The sequence below is a fragment of the Trichomycterus rosablanca genome, chromosome 11 (genome assembly GCF_030014385.1).
Source record: "Trichomycterus rosablanca isolate fTriRos1 chromosome 11, fTriRos1.hap1, whole genome shotgun sequence".
Lineage (NCBI taxonomy): Eukaryota > Metazoa > Chordata > Actinopteri > Siluriformes > Trichomycteridae > Trichomycterus > Trichomycterus rosablanca.
Genome location: NC_085998.1, coordinates 21,684,564 through 21,703,352, shown reverse-complemented (window position 1 = coordinate 21,703,352; position 18,789 = coordinate 21,684,564). Strand labels below are relative to the sequence as shown.

The following is an 18,789-nucleotide window of genomic DNA, read 5'->3' as shown; positions in this document are numbered from 1 at the left end:
CACTGCAATTCCATCACTATGTCAGTGTTACTGCAGTAAAAAAAGGTACTTTTCATTAATGGAAGGGGTGTAGGAAGGTGACAAAATGTATAGAGCAAGAGATGGGATACACTAGAAAATATGTATAAAGAATTTTGTATTCTATGCATAAAATCAGGTGAACTGCTTTCGAGGTAAAGTATTTATGTTATTTACTGTAATTAATGTATTTTATTAATAATTGATGAACGAATTGCTTGTTTTTAGCAGAACTACATGCATGGTCCCATGTACATGCTCTATTTATGCCCCACACGCTGACCTGCAAGTCACCTGCAAGCACAATCCCATATCAAAAGAAACATACTGTACACACACACACTCACACACATAGGGAGGGGTAAACCACTTCTGACCACAGTCTGGCCCTTTCATCCAGAACAACTTACACTAATACTAACGCTTCTTCTTCTGCCCGCTCTGGTTGCCAGTTGCTTTCAGCTCACTATACTGCACCTGTAAAAACAAATAGCACTTTGGTGGAAGGCAGGTAATCTGAGCTTAGGCTGCCGCACATTAATGGCTCCCCTGAGAGAAGCCGCTTGCAGTGGGAAAGCAAAGTGGGCATGCCTGTAATGAATCATTTTTTAAAACACAGGAGCAGAGGGGATTAATCACAATCACCAGGATTTGAAGAAAAAAAGTGTACGGGTTCCTCAGCGATCTACAAACCCCCATTCTTAATACTGCAGACTAACTTGTATCAGATGCAGATGTGTAGCGCTTGAGCAGCTCTTCTCTCCCAGGTCTATGGAAGCTGGCAAGTTGTGGGTTGTGCCCTTCCAAGGAAACTTTTCGCGCAGGGCTAATTATAGCCACTCGTAGGCAGGAGTCTGTGTCTCGGCTGCGCTTCTCTTGATTGAGCGCTTTTGCTGGTCTTTCCAAAGATACCGCTTATTTTTCCTTTTTATTACAGGCACCCTGAACTCTAACCTCTGCTCCCCCGCCTCTTATAACTATTGGAACATGGTGAGAATCTGAAACTCTCGCCATAGGTTTTTGGCTACATACCCACATAAAGTTACTTACTGTTTACTTTAAATAATAAATGTGTGCGAGATTTAATACTTAATATAACCAAAGTTAAAAATGAAACACTGCTTATGTGATGTTTAACTGCTGATTGTACAACCCCCAATTCAGAAAAAGTCAGGACAGTATGGAAAATGCAAATAAAAATGCAGTGTTCCTTACATTTACTTTGACTTTTATTTGATTGCAGACAGGATGAACCTGAGATATTTCATGTTTTGTCTGCTCAACTTCCCCCCCTCTGCTCAACTTAATTTCATTTATTAATAAACATCCATTTCTGCATTTCAGGCCTGCAACACATTCCAAAAAAAGTTGGGACAGGGGAAATTTAGGGCCAGTAAGGTGAAAAAACTAAATATGTGAAAATGATTGAAATGTTTAAAAACAATGAACCTCAAAGAAAGATTGGAAGGGATTTGCATATTTCTCCCTCTACAGTGCATAATATCATTAAACCATTCAAGGAACCGGGAGGAATTTTAGTGCGTAAAGGCCAAGGACTCAAGCTTAAGCTGAACGCCTGTGATCTTCGATCCCTCAGGTGGCACTGCATCAAGAACCGCCACTCAACAATAGCTGATATAACCACATGGGTGAGGGATTACTTCGGCAAACCTTTGTCAAGCACTACTAGTTCCATGCACAAATGCCACTTAAAACTTTACTGTGCAAAAAAGAAGCCTTATGGTAACCATGTCCAGAAGCGGCGTCGACTTCTCTGGGCTCTGAGGCATCTAGGATGGACCATCGCACAGTGGAAACATGTATTGTGGTCAGATGAATCAGCATTCCAGGTCTTTTTGGAAATAATGGATGCTGGGTGCTTCAGACCAAAGACAAAAAGGACCATCCAGACTGTTATCAGCAACAAGTCCAAAAGCCAGGGTCTGTCATGGTATGGGGTCGTGTCAGTGCCCTTATCAAAGGTCATTTACACTTCTGTGATGGCAGCATTAATGCAGAAAAGTACATCGAGATCTTAGAGCAACATGTGCTGCCTTCAAGACGTCATCTTTTCCAGGGACGTTCATGCATTTTTCAACCAGACCTGACCTATCCCTAATGGAGAATGTGTGTAGAATTTTGAAATGAAAACTACGACCCCGTACTGTTGCACATCTTAAGACGTGTTTGCAGGAAGAATGGGACAAAATAAAAGCTGAAACACTAAATCACTTGGTATCCTCTGTGCCAAAACGTCTTTTGAGTGTGGTGAAAAGGAATGGTAACATTTCAAAGTGGTAAATGCTTTACTGTCCCAACTTTTTTTTTAAATGTTTTGCAGGCCTGAAATGCAGGAATGGATGTTTATTAATAAATGAAATGAAGTTGAAATAAAACATGAAATATCTCAGGTTAATTATGTCTGCAATCAAATAAAAGTCAAAGTTAAGGTAAGAAACTCTGTGTTGTTTTGTTATTTGCATTTTCCATGCTGTCCCAACTTTTTCTGATTTGGGGTTGTAAGAGATAAAGCCATGTAATCTTCCTAAACACTGCATGTAAAACAGTTCATACTAAAGTGATTTTTTCTAATTTACTACCCTGGTAAACAAAAAGTCCTGTTATTGTTAAGTTTAAATATTTAGGAACAACAACAGCTCAGCTGCTAAGTAATAATAGGTCATGCAAGCTCATGGGATAAAGATTTTTAAATAGTTGATTGTCAGCACAAGAACTTCTCATCAAGAGCACCATAAATTAGGTTTACATGGTTAAGGAGCTACACATAAGCCTAAGATCAATGTACAGTTCCAAAGATTCACTTTAGTTGATTTCATTCATTTTAATAATTACATGCACCAAATCATGGCCAACCTTAAAAATTAGCTCCATAATTGTAAGGGGTGGTTCTGGGGCTAGACAGACTCCGGCAACTAGAGGTCAACAGCTAGCCGGCAATCAGGCCTAAAGCACAACACCTGTGCACAGGTCTATAAAGAGGGGAGAGAAGCAGGCAGTACTTGCTGGGTCTTTGTCTCATGTTGAGCAAACACAAACAGCCGGTACTCTGGGTAGAGGACTGAGAGCTTTCACTCTCACCCTCATTTCTCTCTTGTCTCAAATACCTCTCTCTTGCAAAAAATAAATAAATAATAGTTAATATTAGTTCTTCATTCTCTCAGTTCATCTGTTGTAGTTCTACTCTTCTGTTGGGAAAGCTGTTTGTAATAATTTCCTCTTTTCCTCGTGTATCTTGAGGTGAACAGTGTTTCCCCTGGCAGTCCTTTGTTCAGTTTTTTCCCCACTCAAACATTTCCCCAAAACGGGTGTTTTTTGTATTTCTCATTTGTATCTCTTTGAGTTTATTTGGGTTCTTACTATAGTGCTTGATTAGGTGAGTGGTAGAGTGCTTGGACAGTAATGCAGCGGCCCGAGTTTGAGTCCCACTCAGAGAGTCTTTTATTTTAAAGGTCAATTATCTGTTCTACGATCAGACTACTAAGCATTTGGGTCCTCCTCCTAACTAGTCTGGTAGCTCACCCAGTTAAGACACCTGTGTGGTACACAGGGGTTCGGTGCTCAAATCTCCCACTGGGTGAGCACCATTACAATAATAAGCCAAAAAGTTTTTTTTTTTTACAAAATGTATACATGGGTGTAGTATGTGGACCTGACCATAAGCAATTAATTCCCACAGTTTTTGGAAGGAGATGTGTGTCCATATATTTTTGCAGATTTTGTGTACACTGATCAGGCATAGCATTATGACCACTGACAGGTGAAGTGAATAACACTGATTATTTCATCATCACGGCACCTGTTAGTGGGTGGGATATATTAGGCAGCAAGTGAACATTTTATCCTCAAAGTTGATGTTAGAAGCAGAAAAATGGGCGAGCGTAAGTATTTGAGCGAGTTTGACAAAGGCCAAATTGTGATGGCTAGGCGACTGGGTCAGAGCATCTCCAAAACTGCAGCTATTGTGGGGTGTTCATGGTCTGCAGTGGTCAGCATCTATCAAACGTGGTCCAAGGAAGAAACAGTGGTAAACCGGCAACAGGGTCATGAGCGGCCATGGCTCATTGATACACGTGGGGAGCGACGGCCGGCCCGTGTGGTCCGATCCAACAGACGAGCTACTGTAGCTCAAATTGTTGAAGTTAATGCTGGTTCTGATAGAAAGGTGTCGGAATACACAGTGCATCACAGTTGCAGGGATGTTTTGACAGCAAAAGGGGGACCAATACAATGTTAGGAAGGTGGTCATAATGTTATGCCTGATGTCATGTTCATGTCCATATACTTTTGCCCATTTATATTTATTTATATATAAATATATACATATATTTGCAAAAGTGTTTGTTTGTCTCTTCCAAAACCAATAACCTGGTGGTGAATCTGTAGCGTAATTGAGTGCACACTAATTACCAGGACCGATTATGGGAACAAAACGATAGAGACAGAAGGTACAAAGACACCAGTGGCTGCTGAGGAACATGAAACCCTCCTCAGAACTGGCAGATGCTTCTCGTTTTAGGACAGAGGAGCTGCCGTATGAAGTCCAGATTTAAAGGCTGTGCGTTTGAAGAACCGCAAAGTCACTAATTGCTAAACCATTGACAAAAAATATTCAGAAAGGAGTCAATCTGTCTTCTTATTTTGGAGGCACACATTGTTTCTGGGACACAGGTGTGTAAATGGCAAATGGGTTCTAGTCCATTTGCATGTGATTTGCATTTGGCCGTGATAAAAGCTATGTCATTTAATCATCATTTATTTTAAATAGCTGCTTCCACCCAGAAACAGTGGGCAGGGAGGCAGGAATATACCCTGGGCAGGGTGTCAGTTAGTCGCAGGGCAGCACATACACACCCACTCACTTACTTACACCTACGGGTAATTTAGAGCAACCAATTACTATTTATATATTATGTTTTTGAGAGGTGGGATAAATCCAGAGTACCTGGAGAAACCCACAAAGTGACTGTAGGAGCTAGCTGCCTCTGCCAAAACTTTGGGTTATGGTGGAACCAGAGGTTGGACAACAATCCAAAGTTTGATGACCACAGAATTAAGTATCATCAGTATCATCACAGTTCCTGACCTAAACCCTATTGAAAAGCTGTGGGGTGATCTGAAGGAGAAACAGCAGCCTGAAGGATCTGGAGAGCGTCTTTCTTGACGAGAGCTCTAGATGGCATGATTAGTGTTTTATGTTGGCGAATGGGGCTTGTACAAAGCACTTAATGCAGGAGTGGAAACACATGGGTTTGTTTTTTTCTAATTGTCCTCCCAATCTAGTCATACCCAGTTACCCGATTGCATTATGCTTCTTCTCTACTGATGCTGATCCCCACTGCTGATTGAGGAGAGCGAGACTGACACACGCTCCCTCCGACACGTGTGCAGTACTCGACTGCATTTTTTTCACCTGCACGAGGCGAGTTCATATGTGGATCAGCTTTGTGCACGGAGAGCCACACCCTGTCCACATTATTCCTCGACTCAATCAGCCAGCAGAGGTCGTAACTGCACCAGTTATGAGGTCCCTAACAGGCTCCCACCCTGTATGAACAACAAGCCGATCGTTGTTCATGTAGCCGCCCAGCCCCTGTTTTCCCCCTGTAATTGTACTAGGTGTTAATACAGTAAACGTGTCAATTTATTCCGCATTTTGACTTGATGGTGCTTTAACATACAATGTTGTATGGAAGGAAAAAAACAACCTCATTAATCAATATTTTTCATTAAACATTGTTCAAAAAATTGCCATTTGGGTTGGCACAACAGTATAAGACGCCAGCAGGCTACCGATCTGCAGAGACATGATTGGCTAATGTCTGTAGGAAAGGGGGTAGGGGAGCTAAACAGCCAAGGCATTGAGAGGTGCACCTATCAGTGCACTCTTAGTGCTGGTCCCAAGCTTTGATAAAAAAGGGGGGCATTTAGTGTAAAACTGTGCCATGATCCCTACAGTACTAGAACAGCCAAAAGGAAAATTAATAATAATAATTAATAATAATAATAATAATAATAATAATAATAATAATAATAATAATAATAATAATAATAATAATAATTAATAATAATAATAATAATAATAATAATAATAATAATAATAATCATAATCATAATAATACTGAATTGATTAGTGAGTCGCCAGTCAGCCAATTAGGGCAAATGAATATTTTGACCATTCTGCTCGTTGTCTGACAGATAGGAAATCTTACCTTTTGAACATCAGAAGGCACTCTTTTAAGAAAATTCAGTAACTCATTACTGTCGATGGCGTGTGGGTTGCGAAGCTTCTTTGTGAATTTGTTAACACCTATAAAAAGGAAGAAAATAAGCCACTGAATGTGCAACATTTCCAGCATTTGGATGGCACAATAAAATGTAATTATTTGTCACATTTAAAACTCGAGGCTTATTTCCCTACATTCATTTTAATATTGGACAGTTTGTTTTCTTTTGAGCAAGTGTAAAACCAAATATTCTATCAACAATATGCTTAAATTAGTAGTAGGCATAGCAGGGAAATGATTACATTCTTGTATCAACATGAAGCAGACTACTCAAAATTATTTGATGTATTTTTTTATTGAGTCTTCTTCTTTCTCAGCATGTGTTCCACCAGAACTCTCATCATAGGTGTGTAACACTAGCTTGCAGTGTACCTTAAGGGCATTTGTATTCCCCATCCGACAGACTAACCAACAGTAGATCAAATTCTCAATTCTGATCCGCTCTCCAAGGCAGCGCGGTGAGAATGGATGACTTTTCAAATGCCTTCAGTCAGCCGTCTGTAAGCTGTCAGCTCCAATCATAAGCAACTGTGATGTGTTAATATTTCCTAAAATGTTGATGGAATAACACTGCTGATCTGCTTGACACACTACTGAAAGTGAAAAATTGCTAACTTACCCCACAGCAAGACAAAGTAACGCAAGGGGATGAAGTAGAGTGCAAGAGCAGCGGTGAACAGAACCACACAGGCCAGGATGGACAAGAATGGAATTGACCAGTTGAATGTGCTGTAAAAAAATAAATAAAATAAAAATAAATAAATAAATAAATAAAATATTTTAATTTTTTTTAATACAGTGTTTTTCATTACTCACAAATGCACGAATAATTAATAAGAAGATTTTAATATATATTCCCAGTATACACTGATCAGCCATAACATTAAAACCACCTCCTTGTTTCTACACTCACTGTCCATTTTATCAGCTCCACTTACCATAAAGAAGCACTTTGTAGTCCTACAATTACTGACTGTAGTCCATCTGTTTCTCTGCAGATGCTGCTGTTTGAGTTGGTCATCTTCTAGACCTTCATCAGTGGTCACAGGACACTGTCTAAGGGGTGCTGTTGGCTGGATATATTTTTGGTTGGTGGACTATTCTCAGTCCAGCAGGGACAGTGAGGTGTTTAAAAACTCCATCAGCGCTGCTGTGTCTTACACACTCATACCAGCACAACAAACACTAACACACCACCACCATGTCAGTGTCACTGCAGTACTGAGAATGACCCACCACACAAATAATACCTGCTCTGTAGTGGTCCTGTGGGGGTCCTGACCATTGAAGAACAGCATGAAAGGGGGATAACAAAGCATGCAGAGAAAGAGATGGACTACAGTCAAGTAAGTGCATCTATATGGCAAGTGAAGCCGATAAACTGGACAATGTGTGTAGAAACAAGGAGGTGGTTTTAAAATTATGGCTGATCGGTGTATAACGCCATCTTTTAAGGCTTAATTATTACAAATTGCTTCAACATTACAAAATTCACCACCTAAACCTTGACTTGAGAACTGCGATAACTGTTTATAAACATGCATATATAAAACGTATTATACTGACGGCAATGTGACAATTAAAGTTGATATGTTGGTGTGGGGAAAAAAAAAACTACTTAAACATAAATTTGCTGGAATTTTTTAAGGCTCATCACTTTACAGACATGTGAAAACAGTGCATAACTAAATCACGAAGAAGTTCTTACTTCTTAATTCTTTCTCCGATACACGCTGCTTCATCTAGATAGGTCTGGACGGTGAGCACAATTTCTTGAACCATATGGATTTTCTCCATCAGTCCTCTTTTCTCTGCTTCCTAAAGAGGAAAAAATGACGAAAGCTGTCAATCACTGGGAAACAATGGATGAAGAACAGTTTATGTCCAGCATGCCATTAGGTGTAATTCATCTACTCAATGGCCTGTAATGAGCTACCGCAACTTCACATTTCTTTAGTGTCGGGGTGCTTTTGAAAATGAGGCAAATTCCTTGGTGGCATAGTTGGAGCAAGAATTTCAGCTTTTGTCTGATTTAAACAATGGAAGTGCACCACAATCAGAGATTAAGTGGAGAAAGAAGTAGATGTAAAAATGCCCATCAGCAATCAGGAGGCAGAGACGGAAAAAAGGGGGAGATGGATATGAAGCGAGGGAATAGAAACGCAAGGACTCTTGTTAGGGTTTCCAATCCACAACTCGGCGACGGGCGAGTGGAGGCTTGTTTTTGTGGAGTGCACACCAGCAGGTATCACACTTCTCAGCGCGAGGGCTAACAGCAAGATTGAGTGCTGCATCCGACTCAACAGATAAATCTATTACAGTCTGTGATCTAATGTGAGTGAATCTATAGCAGTGTATCTAATCTCATAATACAGAGTGATGTTTTTACTGAATATGAGAGAGCTGGGAAATCCCATTGCCGTTTTGTACTCCATGCATGATGGAGTATCGGGTTGCGATGTAATTCAAATTCACAAAACCAAATGGACTTTGAGACGGGGGGCCCATTTTACTTAGGGAAGATTGCCAGTATAATCTGAAGTCCAAAGAATGATCACATCAGAGATTCCTTCAGCCCTGGTGTGGCTCTCCTGAGGGGAAAAGGGGACGAAGGAGGGGGGAACAGAGCAAGCTGGGGATAACAGGAGTAATGCAAGCTAAAGAAAGCCAAGAAGCCCCACATCAAAAGCAGCAAATAATGACAGGAATAATGACATCGAGAGAGAGCCAGCGAGAGTCAAAGAGAGAGGCATGAGAGAACGAGAGGCGTGTGATTGAGGGGAGGATGTGGGGTGTCTATGTATGTGTTTAAAAGCCTCCTCTTCCTCCAGACAGAGCACTTAAAGACTTTATCGGCCCCTGGGAGAGAAAGGATGCGACTCACTACCAATCTTCATCGCCTCAGTCAAACACAGGAAACCAGAGGAAACATTCCCACACTTTTATGCTGTCTACCACACACTGAGACGGTGCCGTTTCCCAAGAAAAAATGCAATGCTCTACACCACTTTTATAGATTTTAAACTGGATAGACGGATGACAAGAACCTTTTATATTTATAAATATATATATATATACAGTATATATACAGTATATACAGTATATAACCCAAGATATTTGATGTTTTGTCTGCTTAACTTCATTTCATGTGTTAATATACCTCCAATCCTGCATTTCAGGCCTGCAACACTTTCCAAAAAAAGTTGGGACAGGGGCAATTTGGGGCTGGTAATAAGGTGAAAATACTTAAATGATGTGATTCCAAACAGGTGATGTCAACAGGTGATTGTAATCATGATTTGGTACAAAAGCAGCATCCAGGAAAGGCTGAGTCTTTGATGAGCAAAGATGGCCAGATGATCTCCAGTTTGTCATCAAATGTGTGAGAAAATTATTGAAATGTTTAAAAACAATGAACCTCAAAGAAAGATTGGAAGGGATTTGCATATTTCTCCCTCTACCAGTGCATAATATCATTAAACAGTTTAAGGAATCGGGAGGAATTTCAGTGCGTAAAGGCCAAGGGTGCAAGCTTAAGCTAAACGCCCATGATCTTAGATTCCTCAGACGGCACTGCATCAAGAACCGCCACTCAACAATAGCTGATATAACCACATGGGTGAGGGATTACTTTGGCAAACCTTTGTCAAGCTCTATAATACAGAGTTACTTGCACAAATACCACTTTGGAAACGTGTATTGTGAATTTCCCCACTGTGGGACTAATAAAGGATTATCTTATTGTGGTCAGACAAATCAGCATTCCAGGTCTTCCAAAGATGAAAAGGACCATCCAGACTGTTATCAGCAACAAGTCCAAAAGCCAGGGTCTGTCATGGCATGGGGCTGTGTCAGTGCCCTTGGCAAAGGTAATTAATAACAAATGAAATGAAGCCACACAAAGCCGAGGTCAGCGCTCAGAGGCTCAGGACTCTACACTTCCACATCAAAAAGCATTTGCGAATCATTGCTGTACATTTTAATGCCATTTTTACAGTAACAACTTCTATGGAACTGGGGTTGTACATACAATTTCAGTAGTTGATGTAAATTGTTAATATTCATCTAAAGCTGTCCCAAATAATCACATTTTATTACAAACAGAATACAAATGAGTACAAAAAAGAAAAGTAGATGCAAGATTCACAGAGGCTTAATCATGTCTCATGCTTGTACACACTGGAGTGCACTTAAGTGAATATGACATCAGCATTCCGTCCTTGTGCTACATCTTGAAGGTGATTCATTGGGAGTGAGTGAAGAGGGGGGTGAAAGGGCAGATATGGTACACTCAGTTGGCGTCCTGGGGTGTAGGTGGTGTAGGTCTGTGTGTTATAAGTTGGGGTCAGCTTACTTTCTGGCTTGGCACGGCAGGGCCTCTGAAACCAGGCTATATTTTCTTGCAGTCTTGTGGGACCCAGAACCGGGGGGTTGTTTTTCTTTTTGTCTCTTTCTCTGATGTGATTAAACCAGTGTGGATGTGCACAGTCTGACTGGTACCTAAGGCCAAAGGGAAGTCTGACTGGACACATGATTGTACAGGATTATTCTCTTTCCCTCAGGGAAGATGTGTGCTTAAAGTGTAAACATGTTGGGTTGTTATATTTTAATACCTTTATTAGCCTTATTTTTTTACAGTAGGGTGATCATACTGTTTTTCGGACATGTCCTTTTTCGGACCTAAACAATTCATCCAGCTAGGATTTCTAAATCACCACTAATGTCCAGGATTCGACTTTTGTAGTCTGTGTCTCTTTAGATCCCGCTTTCTCACACTTCTCTTTAAAATGCCCAGGCGCAAATGAAAATTCACAGATGAATTACAGAAAAAAATCAGTGTTTTTGTCTTGGTCGGGATCCTTGGAAAGCCGAATGCATGACCTGGAAAGCATTTCACACCACAACACATTACAGCAGCTACAGATCAATGGACTGCACGTCCGCCTTGTAAAAAAGTCTTTCCCTGGTTCTGAAACAGCATGAACATTTTCAAATAGTTGCATGGCTATTGATGCATTTGTCAAATATTTAACCCCCTACCTATCACACATTGTGCCAGCAATTACATGAAATTACCAATCCAACTCATCCACCTCACATCTGGCCCATGCTGCTATTCTGCCAAGTGGTCTTTAAAAAAAAAATATAATAATATGGTCACCCTACTATACAGCCATACCAAATATCAGGATGTTTACAGATCGTATTCTTTCACTGTTGTACTTGCATGTTTTTAACTTCAAAATATGGTAACAAATTTAAAGCCTATTTTATCAGACTGTGAAAAAGTAATTTAAGGATGTAATAGTACACAGAAACCTTTTAAATTGCTGGTGCCATCTCATAAGTTTAAAATTGTACTCTCAGTGCCAACTTTTGGGTGTAACCAGCTTCAGGCCTCAGAATATACAGTGGTACCTTGAAACCAGTGGCAATTTCTCTAAGACTGCAAAGAAAGCTCAGCTTCCCGTAAAATGTCAAAAATTAAATGGTGAAATATGTACAGTTGTGTTAACATTTCATTGACTACAAATGCGTTCGAACACGTTCATCTCGAAGACGAGTTCGTTCAGAATCAGCTACTTATCACAAATCAACTGACTCGAACTTCTCATACATTCCCGTAGCGTCAATGCATTTGCCCGCAGAAGCTGAGCGTCTATTCACTTCAATGGGACGTTTTTTTTCATTGCTTCGAAACTCGCCGGTCATTGGATAAATGCCACAATTTTGTCCCGCCCCCGGACGCTGAGCGTCTCTGGGGGTGAATGGAGTTGTGGGCGGGTCTGGACGCTGAGCTTCTGCAAGATGATTGGAGGATCAGTCGAAAGGCTGAATCCCGTTTTGATTGACAGCTATTTTGAGATCTACACCTTCACTTAATCACTGGGCGCTTCAGTCCCATCGCGGATTTAGCGAGTGAAGTCGAAAGACAAACTGCAACCCATTTCAGGCCATTTTCTTGAAAAGGAACAGAGGGCAGAATTTATGTGTAAATAAATTGACAAATTTTATGATGTAAGCCGACAATGAGCTTCCCCTCTTTGAAAGACCAGCAGCCGCCACTGCTTGAAACGTCAATTGGTTCTGGAAGTGGCATCGAGTTTAAAAGGCCTCGAGTCGCTAGCACACCAGCGCTGACATTTCAAACTTGTTGGTTCGAAACTCAGCTCTGCCATCCGGCTGGGCTGGGAGGCTGCATAAACAACGATTGGCTGTTGTTCATACAGGGTGGGGAGCCGGATAGGGTTGAATGTGGCTGGCTGGTTGATGGCACCTGCACAGAGTTGAGGAATAATGCGTTGATCAGGTTGTGGCTCTCCATACACAAAGCTGATCTGCATATAAACTCGAAAGAAACATATAAACATATGAAAAGATGCAGTCCGCTACTGCACACGTGTCGGAGGGGGCGTGTGTCAGTCTCACTCTCCTCAATCAGAAGTGGAGAGCTGAGCGCTGAACAAAACGAAAGTCGCACACGTTGAGTTTAAGGTAAATGTTGAGTTTAAGGGTACAAATTTCTCAAAGAAGGGCATCGAGTTTCAAATAATTTGAGTTTAGGGGATGTCGAGTAAAGAGTACAACTGTATTATTATTATTTTTGATAGAGATGCACACATTTACATTTCCCTAAAGCCTGAATGTGTAGATTATTATTATTATTATAAATAGTATTATAAGTAATATATATTTATGAATTAATATATATATACGTATATATATATACATATATATATATATATATATATATATACTGTATATATATATATATATATATATATATATATATATATATATCGTGCCAAGCCATGAAGTACCCAAACTAATAACACATATACCTTAAGAGTATCATATCTGCCTTTTCACACCCCCCCCTTCACTTCACTTGTCCCTAGGTGTAAGAGTGAATAAGTGAGTTTGTGTTGGCTTTGATGGATTGCTGCTTTTTCCACAGTGTATTTCTGTCTTACGCCCACTGTATTCGGGTGCCGCTGGACCCACCTCGACCGAGACCAGAGTAAACTGGATGACAAATGAAACTCATTTTCAAGTTAACACATTAAACACATACAGACGTTTCCATGCAGTGCTCATGTGCTACATCTAATTGGCACCTTCATTGCAATTTTCATGGGCCTGTTTTTTAATCTTTAGTATTCATCACAGTTGCTTAGCTGCTGGGCATCAGTAAATGTGCTTGTACACACACATAATGTGTTTCATTCCTGAATTAGCAGCTCGGCATAGTATTTGGAAGAGATAACTGTTTTTAGCACTGTGTGGATGAAGCTCACGCCATGGCAGGCGAATATTTTTAGCACATTATGGATATGAATCTGAAAGCCTGCAGCCACACGACGCTGGGGTCAGCGCTCAGAGGCTCAGGGCTCTACACTTCCACATATCCACGTCAGAAAGCAATAACACATCATCCGGCTATAAACCCGATCCTTTTCTGACCAGACATCAAGGGATAATGTGGTGATAAGCCGGGTCTATAGACATGACTATACACATTTAATGAACAGGGCGCTTTAATGGATACCAGTTAGCAGTCTCAGACCACTGCTACAAAACAAACTGAACCACATGCTAAATGAAAACCCATTAGCAATGAGCACTGTGTTTTCTGTGTGTATTTATAGCTGATTTATGATTACTATAAATCAGTGTTTGCCTAAGCTGTATAAATGCTTGCTGGTCTATGTATAAATAAAAAGAACAAGCTGCAATTTATTTATCTAGCCTGAGTTCAAACTAAAGACCAGCCTCCCTATTTAGATGCGTCTGCTGTGAACTTTTTCATAATGTATCTATTCCCCAGCGGAAGGCGGGCTTCAATTAATGATTCCGTTCTGTGCTTATTTTTGCGTTTCAAAGGAGCGCAGCAAAGCAACCAAATCCATTTGCCGTCGGAGGGAACGCTCCCCGGAGACCACATGGAAACTAGAGGAAAAATGGGCTTTGCTGAAACGGTAATGCTGCCTGTCCTCATTTCAAGCGCGTTCACTTCGGATGTTGCAAGTTAAACACAGAGACCGGACAGACAGCCCGTCACGGTACAGCACTGCAAGGTCAGCCCCACACCTCTGTGAACTCTGGTTAATCAAAAAATAAATAAAAAAGCCAAGACGTGATACAAAAAGTACCTTTTCATCCTCGTCTTCGTCCTCAGCTGTGGACATGTTCTCCTAGAAGAGAAGGAGAGCAGAGTTAGAAGAGCCTGAAAGGTGGGGACATGGAGGCACTGGAGCATTTTTTTTCTAACAAACACCTCATAATGAAAACCTTCTCTTGTACGTCCACCCCTATTGGGAGAGGTCCGTTGCCTTGGTAACTACATCATGGGGTGACCTCAGACAAAAAGGAAAGGTGACTGTGATAGGGCCTTCCTTACAAGAGCCATGTCACCACCGAGCAATCTCATTTCTTCACAACATAAACACAAACACACACCAGCACACACATGCATACACTGTATACACACCCACTCATGAAAAAAAAAGAGGGAAAAATACATTTGGGCTGCTTGTGCTTGAAAAACTTTACATCAAGTCATCGCTTTCTGTGTATGGGATGTGACACTGGTGTTCTGATTCTGCCAGTGTCAAGGGGTCAGGACTCAGTGACAGTGCTGCACCTGACTTTAACATCAGCCAGAGTGCACTTTCCTGCCATAAGGAACACACTTCGAGTATTATTGTCTCCTATCACCCCTAGGTGGGAGAGTCTCGTTGCAGCGAAAAAAAGCTCAGGGTTCCCACTGATTTTCCACCATTGTTGAGTAGTATTGTTATGCACTCTGTGTTTTTGTTATTATGCTTATCGTATAATTTTATTTTAAATTTTCCCGCCCCCGCCGGTCCGTGAAAATATATCTTATATGAAACCGGTCCTTGGTGCAAAAAAGGTTGGGGACCGCTGTATTAGACTGCTGGACCTTTTGGGTGGTCAGTAATTGCACTTTTATTAGTTTTATTATCATGAACAGAAACAAACAGGCAAAAGAACAGATACTACATGGGGCATTTTGCTGTTTACTTAGACGGATCACTTGACCAATATGATGCATTCTTTTTTTGTTTTTGTTATTACTATTATTATTGTTTTGGGGGGTGCTGCAGTAAATTACGCTAATCCACTACAGCTGGGATCCAGGATTCAGATCTCCAGCGGCGCATCTACTGTATATGTAGACAAGATTGGCGGGAAGGGGGCCACCAAGGACCCATCCAGGGTGTTACTGCATTGCCCAGTGATTTCGAGGAAGCCAGACCCACTGTGACCCTGAGCAAGATAAAGCAATTGTAAAAAAAATATTATTATTATTATTAGTGGTGGTAGTAGTAGTAGTAGTAGTAGTACACACACACTTATATATATATATACACACACACACACACACACACACACACACACTTATACACACACACACACACACACACACACACACACACAGGGTAATTTCTAGTAGACATAAGAAATTAGGTTTTTAAAATATATCAGTTGGGAAAAGGTTTTCTAGGGACCTGAACCTCCAAATAACAGTTGGCCAACATTTCTTTATGTCAAATAATAACAGTTGCAGACCTCATTTAAAGCCCTGACATAAAACAGGAATACATGTCCTTTACAAATGTTTGTTAAAGTATAAGTTTAATGTTAGTTCTGGAGTACAAAACAAAACCTCTTTTTTTCTAGAATGACCCAAATATATAAACAATTTAGTTGTGTAAGAACACTGGGGCATGCAGCAGTCCAGTGTGTTAGCCCAATACTGAAGGGACCTGGGTTTGTGTCTCAGAAGTGCCACCGGCCTGGTCGAATACTCAACAGACACAATTAGCCGCGTCTGAGAAAAGGAACGCTATATGTGGAGTATTCTCCCTGTTACTGCAATAACGGTACCGACCGACTGATGTGCTGATCAAGCAGGACAGGAACACAGGGAGCACAGTGTGTTTTTTTCTGTTAAATGTTAAGGTTAAAGCTCCCTGTGTGAATTCCACAGTGGCCAGGTGAAAAGAAGCAGCCAGTAACCATATACACCGACCAGGCATAACATTATGACCCCTGACAGGTGAAGTGAATAACACTGATTATCTCTTCATCACGGCACATGTTAGTGGGTGGGATATATTAGGCAGCAAGTGAACATTTTATCCTCAAACTTGATGTGTTAGAAGCTGGAAAAATGGACAAGCGTAAGGATTTGAGCGAGTTAGACAAGGGCCAAATTGTGATGGCTAGACGACTGGGTCAGAGCATCTCCAAAACTGCAGCTTTTGTGGGGTGTTCCCGGTCTGCAGTGGTCAGTATCTATCAAAAGTGGTCCAAGGAAGGAACAGTGGTAAACCGGCGACAGGGTCATGGGTGACCACGGCTCATTAATGCACGTGGAGAGCGAAGGCTGGCTCGATCCAACAGACGAGCTACTGTAGCTCAAATAGCTGAAGAAGTTAATGCTGGTTCTGATAGAAAGGTGTCAGGATACACAGTGCATCACAGTTTGTTGCGTGTGGGGCAGCAAAAGCAGGACCAATACAATATTAGGAAGGTGGTCATAATGTTATGCCTAATCGGTGTAGTACTTATTTTAGTCAGGCAGTACATTAATTGTTGTTAGATTTGCAAGTTACAGTTATAACTAAAGCTCTACTAAATCCCGTCACTGACCATGAAATAAGCCATTTCCTGGGAAATGTTGCAATTAGCGGTCCTGGCAATCATACCATAATTATGTTAGTGTAACAGACTTTTCTGTAATGTAGAGTGTTTGGTGTATGTGTTTACATATTGAGAGCATTTTGTCCCTTTGGGGATTCCATAGTCAATGGAACAGTGTGCTTTTCTACACAAGTGATCATCTCTCTAAAGTCTGTGCTCAAAAGAACAAGCCAGTAAAGTATTATGCTTCTGATAGTTTGTCTATGTACAGTTTCTTTCTTTCTTTATAAACAAACTGTAAAGACGCTCGGTTACATTAGCAATTAGACAAAATGTCCAAGATGTCGAAGTAGCTTCCATTGGTTCTATTATTCAATTTATAAATGTTATTTAATGACTCACTTGTGAATCACAATGAATCACTTTTGTTTAACAGTCTGTGAAATCTGTGATTTTTGAACATCAAATTAAGCACATATTCCTGTGAATTTGTTTGTTTGTTTGTTTATTAGGATTTTGACGTCATGTTTTACACTTTTGGTTACATTCATGACATAAACGGTAGTTACTCATTACACAAGGTTCATCAGTGCACAAGGTTATATCGAACACAGTCATGGACAATTTAGTGTCCCCAATTCACCTCACTTGCATGTCTTTGGACTGTGGGAGGAAACCCATGCGGACATGGGGAGAACATGCAAACTCCACACAGAAAGGACCTGGGCCACCCCACCTGGGGATCGAACCCAGGACCTTCTTGCTGTGAGGCGACAGTGCTACCCACTTAGCCACCGTGCCGCCCTCCTGTGAATTTAGAAGGGCCCTAGTTATAACAGTTAGCTTGCATTGAGTGTATGTCTTTGTGCTAATCTTTTCTTAGTAGTAAAGCTTTGTGTAGGCTGTCTTATCAGTACTGCTACCCTACACTGTGTGAGTTTACTACACTGACCAGGTCCTCCTCCACCTTCAGTGTTTCCAATCATCAATTACAAATACAGTCAGTCTCTCAGTAAATCTAAACTTATTTTGATCAGGTCTTTCAAATAATCCAGTCCAGTGCACACTGCTGATCTTTCCTCCACCTGAAAAAGCATGTGGGCTGACTGACAAGGATTGCTCCACTGCTGTGTGTGTGAGGTCACTGCACTCACCATGTCCTGACTGTGGCTGCCCACGCCTGGCGTGATGTGGAAGTAGTTCCAGCCGATGAGCAGCAGGAGGAAAAGAGGCAGCATGAATGCCTCAAAGTGCCACACCGTCACCATGAAGGTCTGAAATTCATAAAACAAGAGAGAAAAGAAGAGGGATGAGAAGAGGGCAGACAGGGGGTCAGACTGACGAACCTTACAGTGGGCAACAATATTCAACATAAGCCTACTCAGATCCACGGTGAGACATGCAGAGCTCAGAAACCACCTCCTCAAAACCAAACAAATGTGTCATAAGTCCCCCCAGCCTACAGAAATAACCCAAGCAGGCTGCCATGCAAGATTCCATCTCTCATGAGAATCACAGTCTCACAAGCTCTGTCAGTCCATGTAAGTGTGTGAGTGTGTGTGAACACATGTTACCAGCACAGAAGAGATTTTAATATTTCAAAATTCCATTCACATTGATTAACACTATGTTGGAACGGTGTAAATCCACAACAGCAGTACAAGGGTACAGGGTAAGTATACATAATACATAAAGTTCTATTATTTATATATATACACCGATCAGGCATAACATTAAAACCACCTCCTTGTTTCTACACTCACTGTCCATTTTATCAGCTCCACTTACCAAATAG

General features: G+C 41.0%; 1 protein-coding gene across 1 annotated transcript in view; it reads right to left on the bottom strand.

Annotated features, from left to right (window-relative positions):
• Positions 1–435: 435 nt before the first annotated feature.
• The window catches only part of mctp2a (multiple C2 domains, transmembrane 2a), a 100,029-nt gene continuing 81,675 nt past the window's right edge, over positions 436–18,789 (bottom strand). The window contains exons 17-22 of the mRNA XM_063004543.1: positions 18,149–18,268; positions 14,477–14,518; positions 8,032–8,141; positions 6,943–7,052; positions 6,249–6,346; positions 436–495 (exon numbers count right to left, since the gene is read on the bottom strand). Coding sequence (XP_062860613.1) covers positions 436–495; positions 6,249–6,346; positions 6,943–7,052; positions 8,032–8,141; positions 14,477–14,518; positions 18,149–18,268 — 540 coding nt within the window. The remainder of the gene's footprint in view (positions 496–6,248; positions 6,347–6,942; positions 7,053–8,031; positions 8,142–14,476; positions 14,519–18,148; positions 18,269–18,789) is intronic.